Source organism: Pomacea canaliculata, linkage group LG2, assembly GCF_003073045.1.
Source record: "Pomacea canaliculata isolate SZHN2017 linkage group LG2, ASM307304v1, whole genome shotgun sequence".
Classification (NCBI taxonomy): Eukaryota; Metazoa; Mollusca; class Gastropoda; order Architaenioglossa; family Ampullariidae; genus Pomacea; species Pomacea canaliculata.
Genome location: NC_037591.1, coordinates 20,003,934 through 20,026,950, shown reverse-complemented (window position 1 = coordinate 20,026,950; position 23,017 = coordinate 20,003,934). Strand labels below are relative to the sequence as shown.

General features: G+C 40.0%; 1 protein-coding gene across 8 annotated transcripts in view; it reads right to left on the bottom strand.

Moving 5' to 3' along the window:
• Nucleotides 1-1,156: 1,156 nt before the first annotated feature.
• LOC112558128 (adenomatous polyposis coli protein-like) overlaps nucleotides 1,157-23,017 on the bottom strand; it is a 40,413-nt gene continuing 18,552 nt past the window's right edge. For 7 of the 8 annotated variants that reach the window (XM_025228345.1, XM_025228347.1, XM_025228349.1 and 4 more), the window contains 11 exons: nucleotides 21,842-22,052; nucleotides 20,923-21,031; nucleotides 20,484-20,663; nucleotides 20,195-20,254; nucleotides 19,546-19,774; nucleotides 19,105-19,241; nucleotides 18,492-18,609; nucleotides 17,701-17,952; nucleotides 17,169-17,270; nucleotides 13,924-16,702; nucleotides 1,157-13,026 (listed from right to left, as the gene is read on the bottom strand). In XM_025228345.1, the coding sequence (XP_025084130.1) occupies nucleotides 6,777-13,026; nucleotides 13,924-16,702; nucleotides 17,169-17,270; nucleotides 17,701-17,952; nucleotides 18,492-18,609; nucleotides 19,105-19,241; nucleotides 19,546-19,774; nucleotides 20,195-20,254; nucleotides 20,484-20,663; nucleotides 20,923-21,031; nucleotides 21,842-22,052 (10,427 nt within the window). In that variant the 3' untranslated portion in view covers nucleotides 1,157-6,776. The remainder of the gene's footprint in view (nucleotides 13,027-13,923; nucleotides 16,703-17,168; nucleotides 17,271-17,700; nucleotides 17,953-18,491; nucleotides 18,610-19,104; nucleotides 19,242-19,545; nucleotides 19,775-20,194; nucleotides 20,255-20,483; nucleotides 20,664-20,922; nucleotides 21,032-21,841; nucleotides 22,053-23,017) is intronic. The other variant, XM_025228346.1, reaches the window with a different exon arrangement.

The window sequence follows — 23,017 nt, the reverse complement described above, 5'->3', positions numbered from 1 at the left end:
CAGCCAGTACTACCCATGATGTTATCATTATTATAAATCATTTCTATAGTGCATTCCCCTGCAATCAACAACCTTAATGAACTTTTGACATAAATATATCTACCACACATATGCACCCAGAAAAGGGCACCCATACAAAAACAGATGCACTCAGAAGTAGAAGAAATAAAAAGAGAAAGCCTCTAGTCTAGTTAAAATACTCCTGGAAAAACATAAGGCCAGACTTGAAATCATCGAAGGTGGCATTTTTGTGAAGTGATGGTGGCAAACCACTCCAGACGCTGAAGACGGAGACAAGAAAGTGGCAGCTGAACTTATCCCCTGTGATATCTGGTATGCATAGTATTACAACAAGAATAGTCTTAGTCACTTTGAAAGCAGAGACCAGTGATCACCCAAAACCACTCCAGTTGGAGTTTTATGCCATCTCAGCAACTGAGGCTATCTCATGGCAAGAGCAATGTACAGGTTGGCATTAAGATATTTAAAGAACAAGATAGACATTTTTTTTCTTAGTTATGTACAGTAAGAAGCTTTTGAATGAACAGGGTCTATTAGGACATTTGGATAGTTAAGATAAGCTGTGATTGATTTGGATGAAGACTTTACAAAAAGTTCATTGAGTCTGGGCTGTGAAATAGTTCTGGTGAACTGTTGAGAGTTTGGGACAGGTAAGTAGTAAATGTTTTATAGTTAACATGTCATGAGACCAAGGACAGAGTGGGGAGTTTTCTTGTATAGGTAAAAGATGATGAGTGATAAATGTGTGGCCAGTTTTTAGCTTATTTAAGACCACCTCTTCTTGTCGGTTCAGAGATTGCTGGGTTATGCAGTCAGACAGTTTTGGAAAAATTGAGTTGAGTTTGTTGTGCTCCAAGGAATCCCATTTGTCGTGCTTAGCCTTCCTCAATAACTTATTGAATATAGATGGTGCCAGAGGCAGGATGAAGATGGCCACCATACACACACACACACGTGGCCTAGACCCCAAGGAAAAAACTTCAGAGAATAGCCAAGATGAGTCAGATAAAAACATTCACTGTCTGCTGCTAAGTGTGTGCTTGTGCAGCCTGCCTTCATTGGTAGGACATGGCGCTCTATAAATAAACATTTATTATTAATATACAATTAACAAAAACAAAAAACCCAACAAAAATGCATTTTTGATTTTATATTTAAACCTTCATCATCAACATTACATGATGGTAACTTGCCATGTACACTGGATATAAAAGCTGCAAGGAAAACCAAAATTCACAAAACATACATCAAAAATGATCACAAGCTCAGCTCAAAACAGCCACAAAAGAAGTGTTATCAAAACAATGACCAAAATTTTACGGTGAATCTACTCGACTCTGCTTCTTGCAGATGTCAAGGCACCATTATGTCTGACCACTTAAATAGTATTTCCAGTAGCATAAAACAGTAATAAAAATTAAGCAGCACATACTAATCTGTTGCTTAATACCTAGTTGCACGGCAATTACATTTTTTTTTTCAAAAAAAGCACTGCTTCCAAGGCTACACTGAGGAAAAAAATTACAATATAGTTTTTTTGGGAGGTCTTAAGCAAACCCTGACATCCTTGCAAATGACAGCCAAAGCAGCATCTGTAATCTGAGAAACTTTTCATTTTTCATAACAGCGAAATATAACGATGAAAAATGAAAAGTACCAGTCACAGGAATCAACGGCTTAAATCTGTACGAAAACTGTTAAGGAGCACAATGTCTAGTTCCCTCATGCCCTATGTTGCCTACTGTTTCCATGTCCCACAAAAATCACAACAAATTAGGAGTTAACAAGCACTCTGCCCTTCTCTTTAGTCTAGTATACAGCGACATTCTTCCTTTAACATCAGCATCAAACACACCCAGCAAAGCACAGTGACAACACACAGACCTTACACACATCTTCACAACTTTGTCTGGCTCTTGGGAGCTAATGAGCATAAGGAATTGCAAGTTTTTATTTGGAATCTAATGGTGTGGTTTACTGCTGCAAAGGGGAGCACCTGGTAGAAATCAGAAGTGGGTTATTTTGAGTCATGGCTGTAACTAAAGTTAAAACCATCATCCTCAGTAGGTTCCAATGCTGATGAATATGAATGCTTATGACTGTCTACATGGTTCTCCTATTGGTCAAAATAAGTAAAAAAATATGTATTGTGTTAATGCAACAATGTACGCATATCTCCATTGCAGACCACAAATACAGTGGCAAGATTGCACATCTATTCTGCATTTCTAAGTAAAAGTAAAAAACATTGTACACACAAAAGAAAGGTCAAAACAATACCATATGATGAAGCTGAACAGATTACATCAAATAATAAGGTGCTGATGATAGGCATAAGAACCCAAATTGCTACAAGCTCTTTGAATTAAAGAGAAGGTAAAAAAATTCATTATGTCCCCTTGAGAGAGTTTTGAACAAATGAATGGTGAGAAAAGAACCAGTAATACTTGGTTTGCATCATGCAAATCTCTTCATGATGTGCCAGCCTTTTATCTACAAGAATCTGAAAGCAGAACTTATCAAACACATGTCCGTCAGCACTGCCAAAGTATGCAATTCATTGATTGCTCCAGTGCTACAAAAAAATAATGTCTCTGATCTGCTATGTACTGAGAATGCCTATTCACAAGCGCCAAGTCCCCTTCCCTTACTGACTTTACGCATACATGAAAATGTAAAACACATAGCAGCACAAAGGGAAAGATGTTGCCCAAGCCACGTTCCAAAAATAAACGACTGCATAACTTTCATCATTTCCAATCTTTGTGCAGCTCTGTCAGTTTTTCTTACAATGTCTTGCCCTTCATTTGCTGCCTCAATAAACTCTCATTAAAACTTACTACCTTTGTAAACATTAATTCAAAGATCATCTTGGTAAAGCAGAGATTTGTGTTCTTTATGCAAGAAGAAACCACGAGAAAAGCAGCATGCATATTTAGGTCCCCATACCTCTTCAGTGATCTGGTTGCCAGGACACTCTGCTAACCAGTTTTGGCAAACACTATCCTATTTGACTCAACAGAGTATGTATAAACAAGTGTGTATGAGCGTACATACATCTGGATGTGTGAAATTTTTTTATTGCCACATTTATGATGTTTTAATGCCTTCATTTAATAAATTTAATAGTCAAATGACTGATGAGTACTGCTACATTTTTAATTACTTATGCTGCATTTACTGACAAGCATGAAATTATAATAGCTTTCACAGGTGAAGTTGTCTTAAATGCATCCTTTTTTTTTTTTAGTAAAGATTTTTACTCGCCAAGACAAAAGCAACATCAATAAGTTGATACACAGCTGTTGGCATGTACACAAATAAAACAGAAACATCTTTCAGTCACTAAGTCATATTCTGCTGTACATTTGCAAGTAATCTCACAATACAGCCCCAAAAAAAGACATTTGTGAAGAAGTATCATACAGCAAAATGGTGGTGGGGTGGTGGGAGGGGAGGAGAACTCCTATCTTTGCCTGGTTCTGTTTGCGATGTATGCTGTTAGAACTAATCAATGCATTAAAACCCCTGCCACTCATCACATGGTCTCACAACTCAGTAACTGGGCAACAAAGACAATTCTCTTAAATACTTATCAGCATAATAGAGTTTATCATCATTAAGCCAAATGAAATTTGTGAGGATTTTTAAAGTCTCCAGGCCAAATTAGTGGAAGTCACAACCACAAAATATACAATAAATGCACATGACTAGATAGTAGTCTTTTAAAGAACAAAGTTAGGAAAAACATCGTTCAACATTTCCATTCAGTGAATAAAAAATGCAGTTGTGTGACATATGAACAACATAGTAAATATATGATGAAGCATACTCATGTATGAATGAACCCCTTAGAATAAATAAGAACTACCATTACCAATAGTTTACATCCACTAGTGTAAGCACACAAGTAACCAGTGCATTTTCCAGCTCCTCTCTCCTCTTTTTTTTCAATAAATTCTTTACAAACTCAGTTCTTCTAAGAAAGTTTTTTCCCTTGGTTAACAAAAAATATCTCATCACATGTAGCACATGCCCTATTCTTAAAAGCTTTTGCAAAAAAAAAAAAAAAAAATACGGGGGAGCTAAACACAGGAGCCACATGTACTAAGCTAAAAAAAAATTCTCAACTAAATACTTTAGGTGTGAAAATGATGCTTTCATTTAACAACTTTAAATATTACTCTTCCCCCACCCCCTCCAACATACATGGCATACCACACTACAACTCTTAAGTTTTTATTCAACTGTTGTGTTTCAAATGATTTTTGTTAAACCACTACACAAATCATACATGGGCTAACTTTTCACGAAACTACTACCCTTGTTTGAATAAAATTCATTCATCTGAAAAAAAATCAATAAATAAATATTAAGTCATTAGTAAACAAAACAAATTATGAAGTTCATAACATGAAAAAAAAAATCAGCTTGACCCACCTGAATCCCCAGACACACCACTTTATAGTAAACTGAAATTAGGTGTATCCAATGGAGTTTCCAAATACATTTTTCTGCAAAGCATTACACAAACAAAACCAGATTATAACCAGGTGTGGTGATGAAAATCCTGAAGATTTTTTTTTTGTACTAGTCAAAGTGATAATTACCATCTGCAGGGCCAGAAATATCTTCCAAAATTATTTTGTAGTTGTTTAGGAACAACTCATCAGAAAGATATTGATATTCATGGATTTCCCTTCAAGTTTGTCTGTTTTCATCTTTGTCTACATCCACTATTTTTACTAGAGGCTATTTAATGTAAAGCTCAAGAACTGAGTGTTTGCATACAATTATTCACTTTAATTGACATAAGATGCAGCTTCACACATTCTATAGCACCAGTCCACAGAAATAGCCTAACATTATAAATCCAAAGTTTTTAAAAAAGTGATATTTAACACTTGACCACATTTTGCCCCAATAATCTCATTGAATGCCCTTTCTATCTGCTTGTTTATTTTTAAAATCAAATAGAATAACTGTACACTAATGTGCAACAAAACAATGATTCTTACCAGAGATTGTTTACAATTAAGATCATTTTAAAAACTACCCATAACTTTGTAACATTAAGCAAATACATGCTGAGACACAGTCATATAACCATCGATAAGCAAAGATTTAGAGTTACTTTGTTTAAAGATAGCAATTGAAAGCTGTACTTTAAAATTTTTCAAAGTTTTGTGTATTCATAATTTTATATTGACACATATCTAATAAGCTATTAATGGTTAATAATGTATATGCCTACATGCAGATAACATGCTGCATACTGCAATATTGTTCAAGTGTATCACACACTAGTGCTTGCATCAACATTATCTTTCAATGTCTCAAAACCTATCCGGACAATCCTGCTATCTCAGCAAAACTTCTAAAGCTTGCAGCTTGCAACACATCTGAAATAATTTTGGATGAGCTACTGAGATTACTGAGCATCTCCACACATAAACCATGTACCTGTAATTTGTATACAAAGGTAAGTGTTCTCATGTGTGGACATTCACCACCATTAAAGTTGGCTGGTCCAGGAAAAATGAACACATTCAAAAACAGCAATAGGGTTATCTATTCAACCACAGCATCTGGATTGCACTAAGTACACATATTTATAAATAATTCACAACATGTGGCTCACAACTGCTTAGTTAATATGAAGCTTGGGGTTAGAGGAGAAATGTAGTCTACAGACTCAACCAACCACTTGAAATCTTCATTTTTGTGGATTTTATCACCAAAAGAAATTCCGCATGTGTGACAGCACTTTGTAGGTAATTACAATATTTTTTTATTTTTAAAAAAGGTGTTTTTATGCTCCAAAACATTTTTAACAGACTAAAGTAATAAAGAATAGTCTGTGGTTACATGCACACAAAACAGGGTCAGTAGGTCCAAAATGCTGGTTTCTCATCTTTCTTTTCATAATGTACAATATATCATAGCAACTGTTACTAGTATCATGATGTCAAAGATACCTCTTGTTTTGGAGGATGCTTTGTCAATGCATTTAAAGAACAATGGATTCTTACTCCACATGTTCCACAGTTTTATCTAATGATCAAAAAAGATCAATGATTCATGCTTTAACTTTTTTAAAAAAATGAGGGAAAAAGGCATAACCATTTCAAAAAGCAAAATAAATTGATCAGTAAAAAAAAACTTAAAAGTTTGGCACAAACACAGAATAATTTATTTGCAAAAGCACAGTAGTCAAATGCCAGACTCTCCAAGGTAAATGAACAACAAAATCATCATCCAAAGTAAGCAATCGTCGTCAGCCAAAGCTTCCCATGCCTCATTTCTTCAAGTCTTCTGCCTTTTTAAGCCGCTTTTGGCAAATTTTAATTTCATAAAACAATTTTACAATCAACCGCACAAAGAAAAGCACACCTGTCAATATACTTCTTGTCAATAAGAATTTTTGCAAATTGCAGGTTTCTTCTCTTTCAATAATCTTTCAGGAGTCAGTTTACATTTCAAGTCAACCACAGATGCTTTTATCATAATTATAACTTCTTGATACAGTCCTGCAGTCTTCCAGCATTTAAAATAATTCAAATATGAACAGGCTAGTAATAGTTATTATTCTTTAAAACATTCCCAAAAAATGTGGTTGTGAAAAATAGAGGAGTTCAAGCAGTTTAAAATATAAAACCTTGCACAACAAATGCATTTCTTTGTTCCAAAATGTTTCTGTATATCAATAATCGATGAACACGAAGTTACTCATCTCATTGTAATGGCCATGATGGTCACACTGTGGTTACCATGCAACCACGCTTACTGGTGTCTTCCTCGCTGACCCCTTCTTCTTCCTGTTTGGGGTTGTTGAGGTAGGACTGACGGCGCCGTGCCAAAAGCATTTCTGTTTTAGTCATGTGCTTGATTGCTGGCTGTGTTCCCTTCTTATGGATTGCTGCATCACCAGTGCTACTGACATCTACACTCAAAGAAGAGGAATCTCGGATGATAACCTGAATGTTAGTTGTGGCCACTGTTCCAGCATGCATAGGTGGTGGCATGACGGTGACCTGGGAGCTAGAGGGTGGGCTATAATTAAAAGGGGCAACAACTGCAGCTGGACTGGGCTTACTTAATGGAACTGATATGCTTTTGGCCAAGGTTGTGGTTCCTGTAGATACTGTCTGAGGCCTTGATATTTCTGCTGCTTTTTTGTTCTGAACTTTCTCATTCAACTCTTTAAGCTTGGCTTGCTCTTTGGACTGGTTGGATCTAAAGAACTTGAGTCCTGATTTGCCAAACAATGTAGTTTTTATACTCTTAGCAACAGACTTTTTATTTTTTGATTTCTTACCATCAATGGAAGCATCAATTGTCAAACTCTTATCAGGGACAATACTATCATTATGACGTTGCCATACACTACTGTCCTGCAGCCTTGCAAAGGACTCATTTTGGCTCTCATTCATGCTCATAAATGAACACATAGACTTACAGGTCTCATCTGCATTAGGCAACTGAAGGCTGACATTGATCTCTTTGGAAGGACGTTCTTTTCTCTTCCAGGTGCTGCTGTCAATGACATTGGGTGGTACTATAAGACCTTGCTCTTCATTTTGTGGTGACATATCTTCTAAGGAATCCACTGAACAACCCATCATGGCATCATCAGTGCCAGCATCACTGGTCATCATGGAATCATCTTGAATGTAAGCTTCATCTAGATTTGGATCACATCCATGATGGGTCTCTGTCCATTCTGCATATTCATTGGTTGGATCACAAAGTTCAAACATGGTACCACTCCCCGAGGAAACAGGGAACTCTCCAGAATGCATCTGCTCATCGGAAGACTGTGAACCAGAATCCATATGAGCAGGAATCTTGTCGTAAGTGGACGATCGAGGAATGCCTTCCATGCTGCTGTTATAATCTTCACCTGATGAGTTGGAATGTCCTGAAGAGCTTTTTCTCACAAATGTCCGTGAGTTGCTTTTGTTCTTGGTACCCATCATGGGTAAAGTGCTGGCCTTGGCCTTGAAAGTAGTCATGACTGGCAAGTTCTCTTCTCTCGAAGGAGACTGGTCTCGTGAGTCTTCTTTTCTCCACAATGTTGCAATCTTGCTTGGCACTTGCCGTCTGCTGGTTGATGGTTGTGATTGTTGCTGTGGTTGTGACTGAGACTGTTTGGAATCTTCAATCTTTTTGACACTGGGATTGGAGGGCTGTTGGTGTTGCTGAGCATGTGGTAGCTGTTGTTGCTGCTGCCTGCCTATAGGTGTTGAAGGCCTAGAAATGTCACTGCTTCGTCTGAGACTGGCACTGCTGTCAGACTTTTTCAGCTCTGTCTTGCTTGCTGCAGCCCCTGTACTCATTTTGCGAAGACTGGTGTTGGACGCTCCCTTGCTAAGAGAGCTGCCGCTGCTTGTCTTTGTAAGACTTGAGCCACTGCCAGCCTTGCGTAGGCTAGAAGCACTGCCTGACTTATTAAGGTTACTCTTGATTGGATTATTGCCCTTATTTCCTGGAGAAGGGCCACTGGTGCTAGTCTTCCCTCCTACAGGGGCAGAAGCTGATGATTTACCAGGAGAGACTCCAGATTTAGATGGTGTGCCAACAGGCTGCGGTCGTGCTATATTTGATGGCCTCTGCTGCTTACCATTTGATGATGAGGCCTGCTTCACAGATAACATGGTATCTTTTGCATTGCGCTGCATTTGTTTGAAGGGCGTGCCATAGCCATTCTCTGGAGTCTTCTCCACAATAAAATTGAACGAATCAAGAGCCTTGCTCCAGGAATCCGGTATGTTCCCATTTTGGTTTGATGAGCCTTCTGATCCACCGGAATTCCTTTTATCAGACTGACACCGTCCCCTGCTGGTACTTCTGTTGCGGATGGGCACGTTGCTGGTACTATTGTCCCCAGCAACCCTCCCATCCTTCACAGCAGGACCAGCATCTTTAATGAACGTAGCTTGCTTCAAAGGAGGTTTAGGACGTTCTGTTGAACTGTCTTTTCTTCGACTGACAGCTGATGTAGCTGAAGGCAATCTGGATGGAGGAGTGTTTCCTCCTCTTGCTGGTGATCTTGGAATTCCTGAGCCTGGTCTTGCAGTAGCTGGAGGAGAGGTTTTGAGTAAGTTAGACTTGACCATTCCAACCTTACTGGTGGCGACAGCTGCAGCAGTAGAGCTTGGCTTCTGAATTCCCTGACCAGCTGGTTTTAGCCCCGGAATATTGGATTTTGCTTGTCCAGGTCCATTCTGCAATTTTGGTGAGCTTTTCTTTGGAATAGGATTTCCACGTCCACCAACCTGAGGCATTTTTGAGTTTACAACACCTGCATTTGATGGTCGAGGTGACTTGGAAGGTATTGAGCTGCTAGTTTTTGTTGAGGAAACATCAGATTTTATGGATGATGTAGAAGACCTATTGCTGTAAAGAGGCTTTCTGCGGCCTCTCACCACTTTGCCGTCATCTACTACTCCAGTTTTGGGTGCCACCTTTCCTGAAGGTTTGACTATCTTTGGGCCTGAAGAGCCTGCTGTATCTGCTTGTGAGACAGTGGAACAGGAGCGCTCACTCACTTTCTCTGATGTGGTTGACCAGGAAATTGACACTTCCGATGCAGTGTCAGAAGTGTAGTCATTTGAGACCAAAGATATTGTTTCATTTTCAATAAACATGTCATCTTCAAAGCCACTTCCTGTCATATCCCGTTTTGTGACTATTTCTGTGACTATAAGACTAGCATTCTCCTGAAGAAGTCTTTCATCTTCAGGGGAGATTTCCTGTTCAAATGATGTGTGACTACTGTCACCAATATTATCTTCATTATCAAATGAGGTGTGCTCACTGCCAAAGCACAGCTTCTCTTCCAGACCATCTTCGTAATGAATTACTTCACTGCTTGTATTAGCAGTACTACCCTCATCAAGTTCTGTATCATTTGCTGCATTTTCATCTTCATCTCCTCTGGTGTCATCAAAATGCCCATTTGCAACAGTGACCTCCAAGACAGTCTGATCTTGATCCCCGTCTTGCTCCTCGTTTTCCTCCTCAAACTCTTCACTTTCCTTCTCATCGTGTTCTCCACTTTCAGCAGATGCGTTCTGATCATCGATTGATTTTTCGCTATCTGCTTTCTCTTGTGAGCTGGTGGAGTCTGTGATACTAGCAACAAGAGACTGGATGGGTCCTGCTTGCCTGTCCCTACCTCCCCTTTGTCTCTCTGCTTGCTCTAACAGCCGATTGTCTGAATTGGATGCATCAACCTCAATAACAGATGTTGTGCATGATTCCTCAGCAAAACCAAGAAAGCACTGAATTGTCCTGGAATTGGATATGCTGCTGCTACTACTACTAGCATGATCACTAGATGACTGTGTGATTCTGTTGCTGATGTTTTTCTGAGTCTTCAGAAAGTTTTCACTGTCCTGGGATCGTGACCTAATCCAAGGCAATTTGCTCCCTTGACAATTCATTTCATCTGAGGACAGCTGTCGATGCCTGCGCCAGCTACTGAAGCGAGATTCTCTTCCCAAAACATCTGCTTCCACATCAATAGCATCTGAACAGCTTCTGGTCATGAGTCTTTTCCTTTCTGCAAGACCTTCACTGGTACTAGGAGCAGTGGTCACAGCAGCCTCACCGATACTCTGATTGTCAAACTCCACACAAACTTCTAATGCCGAGCTTTTGAATGCTCCTCCTTCCTGCACTTCTCTTGGTTCACATTTTCCAGTCTCAGCTTTTACAGAGCGGGCATGCCTTCGAAACTTGTCATCTCCTCGAGAAGGGCGGCGCTTGGGCATGGCTGCACTGATACACTGGTCAAGAAGCGCCTGTTCAGATGGAGTAGGGTCAAAGTTTGCAGACTCTGTACTAAGAGAGCTACAGGAGCTTGTTCGAGAGATGGCCGGCTCATCTTCTGGCTGGGGTTCACGTGCACGACCTCCACTAGCAAGTGAGCTAAGTGATGAGTTTCGGGAGAAAGATATGGGAGTGTCTTCCACAGCAAATTTCTTCATCTCATCTTTGCATGCTCCCCGTGATGGAGGATGCTTTTCAGAAATAATGCTGCTTTCTTCACTAGATTGACCAATCACATGACGCTCTATTTCATGCAAGAGTGATTCTGACTCCTGAGTTAGATAAGCTCGACTATTAGAAACATGTTTCAATGATGTACGGTCTTCATCATCAACAATGCCCAAAGAACTCAAAGAGTCATTTCTTGAAAATGTGACAGGTGTGCCTTCCATGCCAAACACCCTTGGGGAATCCAAGGATCCTGCTGGAAAAAGAATATCCTCTTGAGGGAAATATGCTGGCTGCAGGTGAATAGCTGAATGATGACCCAGTGAAGACTTACCCTGACTCCTTATGTGCGAAACCTGAGTACCACTTGATCCACCAACATCTTCCGTAGAATCTATGGTCAGATCACTGAGTGATGTGGCAGTCGAAAAATTATTTGGAGTTCCTTCTGTATTGTAAGTTTTCACTACATCGGCTGTAGCAGAAATGAAACATACTTTTCCAGCAGTGGGAAGCCTTGCCTGAGGAAGGTGTGAACTTATCTTTCTACTGTCACTTCTGCAAGAACTGGCTGCACCTGAGGGCACAGACTTTACCCCAGTAACTGTGGTTTTCTTTGCTTCTGCTCCTTCAGCTCTTCTCTCCAGCTCCAGTTTGCGAGCTGCTCTACTTTTAGGCATTGCTGACTGAATCATTTCTGTCAAAAGCTGCTGCTCAGTCTCCTCACACCCTGAACTGTTATCACTCTTGGAGTCATCAGACACTGATGATTTGACGTCATGTGAAGATGGCTTCACTTTGATAGCTGTAACTGGTTCACTGCCAGTCATCATACTCAAGTCACTGAGTGATGCAGCAGCTGAGAAATTCAATGGTGTCCCCTCAGTGGCAAAGGTTTTCAGTGTGTCAGCTGCATAGTCTTCTTCTCTTGGCAGAAGATTTAGTGGTGATTCAGGGGGATGTTGGCTCTGGGGAGTTTTAGTTTGGGGCATTGATGGTCTTGGAGGTTTGGCTACCACATTACTGCCAGACACTTTGGAACATGCATTAGATGAGGGCTTTTTATTACCATATTCACCTGGCTTTAAAAGCTTCCCTATCTTACTGGGTGGGGATTTGGAAGACTTAAGCACAGGAGCAACTGTAGATGAAACTTTAGTAGGCAAACGTGACTTGAGTTGAGTGTTTTCAGGCTTAGGCAGGTTAGATTTTTTCTTGATGGTATTGTCTGAGGAGCTCTTCCGCAGTTTTCTACTGGCCGAAGTGGGAACTGGCATGGCAGCATTGATGCATTGAGCCAAAATATCCTCCTCTCCTTCAGAAACTTCAGACATTGAAGATTCTCTGTCCTCTATAATTTTACCTGGGCTTTTAGCTTCACACAGGGTCACATCAGCCAAATCTGTTTCCTCAATATTTGATAGATCTGGTTCAATGCCTTGGATGTGACTTTCAGAGTGACTGGTAGATATGGCTCCACAGTCAACAGTCAGTGCACTGAGACTAGAAGTTTCTGAAAACACAGGAGGGGTGCCTTCATCTGCATATACAACAGGTACCTCTGATTTCCCCGATATGGACGCTGCTTGGTTACTTATATTCTGCATAGGGTTGCCTCTGAACATGCTCAACAGCTGTGTTGTGGTGTTGGCAGCTTGCCAAATGCAATTCTCAGAAGGACCAATGCTCTCAACTGGCACTGGCGCTTTAGCCCCAACTGCTGCAACAGGCTTAAATGACTTCACAGGAGGGGACTGAACTCTTGTGGGGCTTGGAGGCATTGTCTCACTTGGTGAATCAGGCAACTCACTAGGGGAGACAACTTCACTTGCTCGTCGACTGTATTCAGATACAACAGAGCTATGAACAGACTGAGTGTCAAAACTGCTCAATGACCCCAGTGAACTGCAGCGTGAAAACATAAGAGGTGTCTCTTCCACCTGTCGATTTTCATCAAAAGTAACTGTTTTTGGTTCCCTTTCAACATCAGTGCGATTTCTTCTGAAAAAAATATAAGAAATAAGAAATATACAATTAAAAGACATATCAAGACTTCTTTTTTAAAAATTTTTAAAAATCTGGTTCTCTTATATTCTCTTATAACATATAGCTAAATGAACTGAGGTTCGTCCCTGGTATGTTGAAGTTGACTGTTCCAGCTAACCAGGTCAAGATTTACTGCCAGGAGGGTACCCACTACTCTCTCCACACATAAAATGGAAAACCCCTCATTTTAATGACATTCATAACTTTTCTTCTCAATATTTCTGGGTCTTTTATACACCAACACATATGCACCTTTCAGAAACAATTAAAACTGGTCTTAATGAAAGAACCTACAAGGACAGTAATATAAGTAACTGATCAACAAAAATTTGTCACCTTCATGTCAAGGCATTCCCCCTTGTCAAAAACAATTTTCAACCAAATAAATTGGCTCTTTCTATCTGTGCTGATTAAAGAGTTGTATCTCTTCATAACTGTGCATATTATTAGTGTCAATACAGGCTATAAGTGCTTTGCACAGAACCTTTTCAGTCACTGTGAAGGTGTAAAAAATTCCAAAAAGAACTAAAAGGTTACACTAGAACACTTGTCCTTTCTAAACAAGAATCTCTTTCTTATGCATCTTTCAAGGCCAGTTTTGTGTAGGAAATTAAAAACCAAATTAAAAAATATAAAACTGAGTTAAATTTATTCTAAGATAGGATGCAACCCTTTCAATCTCATAAAGTGAATTATTAAGGGAATTACAGAGGTGAAGAATACAAGCAGCTATAGCATTAAAAAAAAAATTCATGAATTTCTTTCAGGTTACACTACACTAGCAAATACTAATGTAGGATATGAACAATATACAGAAGTTCGTTTACACAATATGTAACAAACACTATGTACCTTGTGTCCTTGTCAACCAGTGCAGTCTTAATGGCAGCATTCTTGTTTTCTATGACAGATGTTGACATGGCATCATTCTTTTCCGTTTCATCAATGCTCTGGAGCACCATCTGCTTCCCATGATCTTGACTGTCCCTGGCCTCACTGCTGTGTAGGGAGCTAAGGGAGCTGACTCTGGAGAAGCATACTGGGGTACCCTCCTCACAGTATGTTTTGACTTGGTCAGCCGGGACACTGTCATCCTCGCCGTGGTAAGCCGACTGCTGGTGAGCACCAGTGGTGCAATGGGGCTTGCTGCTTGAAAAAGCCCTTCCAGGAACCCTTTGATGCCGCTCATGCATATCCTCTGTAGTGTGTTCTGACTCACCATACTGAGCGCTGAAATTATGCAGTTCATCCCTGCCACCATCGTTATCATCCTCATCATTCTCTGCTTCCTTCGGATCATCCTCTTCCTCCTTTTGCTTGGCTGTCAGGTCCATGAGAGAGGTTGCAGTGGACAAGAAAGGAGTTCCTTCTGTACAGAATGTCAGGACCTGATCATCATTAGCTCCCTGGTCCAGCCTGTCATTGGTGCGGCGGGCCTCTTCATACTTGCACTCCACACAGTGTGGATCGGGCTCGTTACGGTAGCGAATGCTATAGTTGACAGGCTGATCTTGGTCATCAGAGTGCTCCTCAGAGTAACGCAGGCTGAAGTCTGTTGGCTGGTCATCAAAACTATCGAGATCAGTTTCAGCATAAGTTGAGAAATGGGTAGAAATAGGCTGATGCCCACCTACATTGCGATGGCGAGGTATGTATGAGCAAGGCTGTGGAAGAGGTTGGGAAGAATGGTGCTGCAGAAGAGGTTGCTGGAAAGGCTGTGGAGTAGGGAAGTGATTGTGTGCCATGTTGGGAACTTGACAAGGCATCCGACTTCCTACACCACCAATGCCAGTAGGGGCAACACTACCCATTGTATAACCTGGGATGCGAGCAGATGCTGCTTCCTGGCTGCTGTGATGAAACCTAGAAGTGTCAGCAGTGGGTCCTCTTGCACCGATGGTCACACTATGTCCATGGGAGTTACCCTGCACAATATTGTTCCTCATATTTGATGGTTCTGAATAAAGGTTTGGATTAATATCTTGGTACTTAAGACTATAGTTCACTGGCTCTTCACTGCCATCAGAATCACCACCTGTTTCATTTTTGCAATAAATAGGATTGACAGTGACACCACCACCTGTTCCTATGCTAGAGGTGTTTTTCGTAAATTGTTCTAACAACACTCTTTGGGGATTGTTCATGCTAGGAAAGGGGCGTGACTGGAGGATGAAACCAGAAGTGTTTCCAGAGTGATCTGTCTGGTGATGGGACTGCTGGTTTGAATCAGAATCCAGATCAGCAAGCATGGCAACCTCTTGCATGTACTGCATGATGCGACTAGACTGTCCAACACGAGGCTGGTGGTCCCCATTCTTCTGTCGCTCTAAAGCTGTGACACAGCTGTTATCAGAACTAACTCTGTGGAGAACACCCACAGAGTCTTTCTTGCGCTCTAGAGAGCTGCACTGCCGGCGGTGTAAAAGATGGGAGCTTTTGGCTAACATGTTATGAACACGTGTGCGATCATGTGAAATGTCAGAATGGGTGCTGCTCACACTGTCTTGACTGCTGGCACGTGGGACACGCTGTGGTGAGTGAATTCTCCCTTCTGCTCCATCACTACTGCCACAGCGTGTCATCACCTGTCTCTTGTGTAATGTTCGGCGTGGATCCTCATCTGACTTGATCTGTGAGCTATCAAAGGGATAGACAAAACGTCTGCTGTCTGCATCAGACTTCTGTGTGTCTGTTGGGCTGTCTCTGGGACTTTCCACATTGTCACAGGTTTCTGCAAGATTCTGATCTAACTCTTCTTCCAGTGCACGCTGTTTTCGTGCTGAAAGGGTTGGGCGGTTGCCATTAGCACCTCGGTCACAATCAAGTCCTTTGCCTGGGCCTGCCGATGAAAGAAGATTGCGCAATGCTGCACTGCTGCCCATAGCAATCATGCGGTGCTTGGAATGCACAAGGTTACGCAGCATGCTGACAGCACCCATTTCCCGCAAAAGCTGTTGATCCTCAGCACATCGGGCTGACAAATTCCACAGAGTGCCACAAGCATTGCTTACAATGGTCAGGCTGGTCGAACGAAGCTGTGACAACAGCAATTGTAGGCATCCTTTTTGTCTCAAGATCCGACGATAGTCTTCTCTGACTGCTATCTGACTTGACACATTACGCAGAATCCCCCCACCATTTTCCACAATAGCATGAGTTTTTCCAGGGCTTTTGAATGTCAAAAGTCCCACGAGAAACTCTAAGGCTCCCTTAACGGCACAAATTTCAGCTTTGTTCTCAGAACAATGAGACGAAAGGTTCCACAATGCACTCAGAATGCTCTTAAGTGTTGTCTCCTTCTTAACACTCATTGCTGCTTCCATCAGCGTGGTCACAGCACCCACCTCCCTCAAAGTCTTCTTGCTGGCCAGATCTGCACGCCAGGATAGGTTCCTCAGAACACTTGCAGCACCCTGGCAGAGATCTTCATTAGGGGAGCGTAGCTGTGCAACCAAAGCCTCCATGGCTTTGTGCATGGTGCACAGCAAAGCTTTGTTTTTTCCATCACCAAAAGTGAGGTTAGTGAGGGCCATGCAGGCATAGCGCCGCACTGTTACACTGTACTGTTCACTGGTCATGCCATGTACCATGTGGTCCACTTCTAGCAGCTCTGCAATGGCCTGTAGACCTCCTACAAGGTAAAACAAACAATTAATAACACTGTGTTTGTCTCACTAAATAGACAAAATCAAGATACACACTTGAGACTAATTACTATAAACCAGTAAAAAAAAGTAATCTGTTGGTCATATATAAACAACATCCACATAAATGTGTGCATACAAGTAAATGAATGCAGATATATATATCCATGAACACAAATGCATGTTCACAAAATTACACAAATTAAATGGCCACATAAACATGAAGAAAAAGAAAAAAAGAGATTTTGAAAATAGACAAGACTGCTTAGATAATCAAAACCAAACAACTATTTAATTATTCAGTTCTGTAATAAACACTATACTGCCAGACATTGTTCCTCATTTTTTCCATCTTCACACTGATTAACAGTTTTGTATACTTCTTAACACATCATTCACATATTGAATGAATCCCTCCCGGCCTATTACATGAACAGGATCAATAAATCCTACCAAGAGTACAGATAGCATGACGGTAATCTTCATCAAAGGACAGCTTCATCAAAGCAGCAATTGCTGGTCCTGGATGGTGGTCAATGTCCCCAGACTTGGCCACTGAAAACATCTCAAATAACTGATTACACATACACCTTTCTCAAACTATGTCAGACCACACACTGCTACAACTCAAAAAATTGCTACAGATGACACTAATCTTTTCCTGTTGAAAAATCATTTTGGCAATATTTACAATTCATTTGATATCCAGAGAAAATATCAAACATGATTACATAAAAGTTCCTAACGCAGTGCAATGTAAACGTGACTTCCTATAACTCCAAGAATATCCAGCATCTTCCACTTGGAACAAGTGATTCAGCTAGACTGATCGTAACTTCAAAATGCATACAAAGACCAGTGACAAACATTGGTATAGACACACACAGAGCATTGACCATCACACATTGGTGTGCACACAGACCAGTAACTGTCACACATGGTGTAGAGACACCCACACACAGACCAGTGACTGTCACATTCTTACCAGCTCCTCCCTCCTCCTCCTCATCTTCCCCTGCCTCTCCTCTCTGCTGGTCACAGTGAGCTCGTATTTGTTCCAGAAGGCGAAGGGTTCTCGCCTCACGTCTCCCACGCTTGTCATCTGGGTTTGAGTGAACAATATTGTGCAGTGCTGCTGATGCTCTAGCTCGTGCTGCTGAGCTGCCTCGAGTATTACCCAGCAGGCCAGAGTCTTTATCACTTCCATGAAGCAGTTGGATAAGAAGGGGTAGACAGCCTGTAAGAATGAACACATTTGGTCAATGGTATTTATTTGACAGGCAGGCTATGCTAATGGACAAGGTAGGTCTCTATGATAATCATTTGAGGCAGGCTTTGCTGATGGACCACAGGTCTCTATGATAATAATTTAAGGCAGGCTAAGCTAGTGGACACGAATGGTGTGAGTGGTAATTACATGAGAGGCCAACTACAATGATTGAAAATCTTACTTCTTAACTTTTAACAACAATTATAAAACTCTTTTTACAGTTTTCTTTACCAATTAACAGAAATGCTTAAAAACATTCTGATTTTTGTGTCTAGATGTGAGTCTAGAAGTACAACCTTTATTATCACCAAACCAACTGCATCCATGTGACAGCTAATGGCTGTGACATTCATGTGTCAGATAGCTGATTCAATCAGTTTATGAGTGATAACTAACAGTCACTGATGTTCTCTCTCTAATATGTATGCCATTCTGCAAGATATCAGCTTTACTCAAAACATGGCTTGATTATATTACCAAGGAACAAAAGTTTGCATGACACTTACCAGACTGACGCATGGCAATACAACTGTCTTGTGATGATGACATAGCCAACAATGTTCGTGACATGTCATCTTTGTCATGGGTTCCCAGCATTGACAGCAAAGAGTATACCATTTCAACCTTTAACAGCAAATTAAATCTAAAAGAATTTCTTGTTGCTAATGTTGTTGTTAGAAATAGCAAGCACTAAAGAAAAATGCACTTATGTGTGTCATCTTGTGTCATAAATAGCTGGCATGAACAAACAATTACTTTTGTTTTTCATGGTGAAATAATGAAATAGTTTTCCTTTCACTGTTATTAATGTTACTAACAGCCTTTGGAAGAGAGATAACAAGGAAGAGGAAAATGAATTGCAGTTGCAGAAAATTATCATAAAGTTAAACAAAAAATATATGGCAAAAGAAGGTTTAAGATGCAACTAAAATACAACTTTATTTATCCCAAAGGGCAATTAAGCAATTAAGGTCTGTATTATTTTTACCAAACAACTTTAACTTTCTGCCCTGCATGAGGTGATTTTGAAACCAAATGTGACTTAGGGTCCAAAGAGGTCTGAAATACAGGCCCACTAAACATTAAAATAAAAAAAAGAAACCAATGGACTGAAGATACCTTGGTGCCAAGCTGCTGTGGCTGAAGTGATGCTTTGGCACTAACTGAGCCCTGACTGCTACTGGTGTTGGTGGAGTTGTAACTCATTACACTAGCCAGGTCGCCAGTTCCACCAATGCTTCCATGTACTCCCACTTCTAAAGGCACATGCATTAAAAATTATAATCAGTTTAAAATGCATTCCTACTTCTGAAGATAAAAGTAACAATCCCAGTTAACCATGATAAGATTATCCTTGTGACCGTTCTAATGATATCACTGTCATCATTGCATCCTCACTACATACTATAGACTTGACAAAATAATTTCCAGCAACCTTAACCCTTGCATTTCTTAAAATCTGTATACTGAAGCGAAATTGGTAAGACATTCGTATCCACAAAAATAAAACTGAACTAGCATGTAAGGAGTACATGCTGGTGAATAACAATAAAGATGCACCTTTGTGTATAGGCCATGCTCCATGGTACATGACTGAAGACATATCAGCACTGAGAGGTATGCCAGCAGCAAACCCTAACTGTGTTTCCTGGCAATGTTGAGGATGGGTCAAGGTCACATCTGGAGTTTGAGTGGCAATAGTTGCTCGGTAGTGACCGTCTGCTGCTTTGGAAACGCTTCGATCTGACGTATAACCCCCATTTTCTTGACCGGGAACAACTACAAACATCTGGGTAAAGGAAGTAGCGGAAGTTTTTAAAAGCTTGTAACTCTGGTAAACGTTAAATAGGTACATTATTGATGTCTCAGCAGATAATCATGCGAAAAAGTTACCATGCATCTATTCTCTTACCTAGTCAATAGGTTTTTATATCAGTGACTATAAAACTTCAGGATGTACTGAGAGCATGAAATCAAAACTACAAATTATATAAGCAGAACACCATAAGTTTCCAGTAAATTCATTGTGTATTTAACCACTGGAAAATATTATTTTGACAGAACTAAATATATGTGCCATGCATTGATAGAGAAAAAAGACAGGGATAAAAAATACTATTTGTATCAGTTTAAAAGCATAATTAATAAAGAAGTTAAAGCACATAGCTAACTTCCTTGTTTCCCCCTCAAGAAATGATAAAAAACTCACAGTTCTTGTTAAGGAAGTACACGTTCCTGCCTCTTTAAATGTCACATCTACAGCAGTCTTCTGAAAACAATTTCATTGGTATGTGGATAAATGCACACATGTCCAACTTCATGTACACATACAAACAGTAAAAATGGTATCCCATCAATCTGTTATAAAAAATGTCAACCAGAAGAAAACACTGTACTGTGGATACATTAGACACACATCCCATACCAAAGACATCAGCATGACTCCTAATTAAGGTGTGATCACTTAAGTATTGCTGTACAAGCCCAAGTCAACTCACCTTCTGCTGCTGGCGTGTCAGCTGCATCATCTGTGATTCAATGGAGCGGATACGCTGCAGACGAGCCTCCTGCCTCTGTGATGCCTGCTCAGTGGTGCCAAGCTTCTCTGTCATAGCACTCCTTACCTGTTGTGCTTCATACTCCAGTTGACGCCGGGCCATATCTGTCTGCAAGCTATACTGCAAAACCATGAAGACAAAACAGGACAAATGAGTTCGAAATGTATGCTATTATCTTGAAAATTTCTAAGCGAATGATATGGTGTATGTCAGTCTTGCAAGAGGGCACTAAACAGCTACCTATTCTCTAACATTAAAGTGTCAAAAAATTAAAAGTGCTCCTAAGAAAGAAGGCAATTTTAAGATTTAAAAAAAAAATGTTAATAATGTTCTTTAAGGCAGCTAATCATTTTAAGATAGTTGTTAAGATGATGCTAACTGTTTCTTTAAGTGGCAGGTTTTCCAACTTCTTGCTGATGTGCTCTAGTTGCCGATAAAACCATTTTCTGTGCTGCTCTTCAGCTTCAATCTCTTTCAATATTGAGCTCCTGCAAAGGTGAGGAAGAAGCAGCAGTAGACAAAGGCAATGACTTAATTGTTTCACCGATTTTTTATAATTATCTAATGGAAAGCTGTAGTCTTGCATATTTGATAACAATTTTTAGTTTGCATTCAAACTATTAAACATGTGGAACAATTTTTGATCAATGCTACTTTTGCCCTAATAAAGATGCCAGGAAAATATGGTAAATGTTATTTTAAAAATGGCATCTCACAATACAACTCAAGGGCTATGTAAATGCAGGAGAAAACCACAACAATGGTATATAATTACTTGGATAGAATAAGAAAAAAATAATAATAATAATGGGAACTTATTACGCACAGCATCACAACCAAGATAGATCACACTCTCTGTGCAGACCAATAATGATAAATGAAAGATAACAGCCAGTGAACGTACAGACACACTGAGGTACAAGAGTAAAATGTAAAGCAATGGATGAAGTTATGAAGGGATAAACAGTGTAAGATGGAATCATTACATTACGGTTAGCATGACAGACAGTATTGCCAGGAAGTTAAGAATAGTAATTCAGGGGTAGTAATTTGTGAAAAAATATATTTTCAGAGAGCATTTGAATGAAGCCTTGGAGTCTGAGTGGCGAATGTGATGTGGAAGAGAGTTCCACTGCTTAGCAGCACAGAGGGAGAATGTCCAAAAAACCTCCCTCAGATATTTAAAATCCAAGATATTCATCTCTTTCTCTTCCTCTCTAGCACACACACACAATCGTCTGAGGCCTGAGCATGTTACCCCTTATTTTCCTCCATTTTCAGCAAAACTTTTTGCTCACCTTTCCTGATCAAGCTCTTGCATCAGGGCATATACTGCTCGATTATCTGCTCCTACCATGGCCACAGTGGCTGAGCTACATATAATGTTTGTGTCGGCATCAGTTTCACATTGGACAGGATCATCTTCATCATCTTCAAAACTATTATCATTTTCTTCACACAGGCTGCTGTTACCTGTAGCACCTGTTCCTCTTTTCCCAAACAAGTCATCTGAAATATATTAAAACCTAACTCAATCCCAGCAAATGAAATAACAAAGGTACGCAGCATATATGCAAGCATGCTTATGATCATAAGCTCATTAGCATCTGAGTGAAGTACAATGACTCCATCATGCTGTTGCTCTGAAATAATACTGCAGAGAATGCCAGCATCTCCAAGCATCCTAGTTGCTTGATCATGACTTGGCAAAGTTCCTGTTAAATTCTTTCTGGACTTAAGCCAGGTGTTACTGCTGTCTGACCATATGCAGCATCAACTAAGTAATATAACTTCCCTGTCAAAAATCTCTCTAGTCTTACTCATAATGTGTTGTGCTTGCATGCTTTTATGCATTAGTGGATAAAAGAAATCAAAACAGCAAATCCCTCATAGTAAGAAAAGCATATATTCTAATAGCATAGTTGTCACATTGTAAAAGAACTGTTCTGGCAAATATACATTTATACATCCTACATTATTTTGTGTGTGCATTAATAGCAATTTGATTGACAAATAATATTAACCAAGGGTTTTATCTGTATTTACAGTGAAACTTTTTGTTCAATATTTTTACAAAATCTTCTGATATTACTTATCAGTTTTATGGATTCAACACTTTTCACTGACAGCTGTGCAAAGCAGAAGATAACACATTTAATATGAAGATACTTTTCTGTTAACAAATTTTGTTTTGAGGCACTGCATATATGGTGGACATTCCAGCTGACAGTATTTTGGGGTTATGTTGTACATGAATTCTCATGAAAAACTCAAAATCATGGTAGACTGGTGAATATTTAAATAACATAAGCATCGCAAATCACTTCCTGCTTTAATAACAGCAAATAGACTGCTGAAAATATATTATTGACAGCAATGTATTTAATACTGATGTAAGCCTCGCTAATGTTACTGATATACCTAGTACCATTAATAATGCCATGCTGTTGCCTGAAGCATCAAGTACTGCTTCA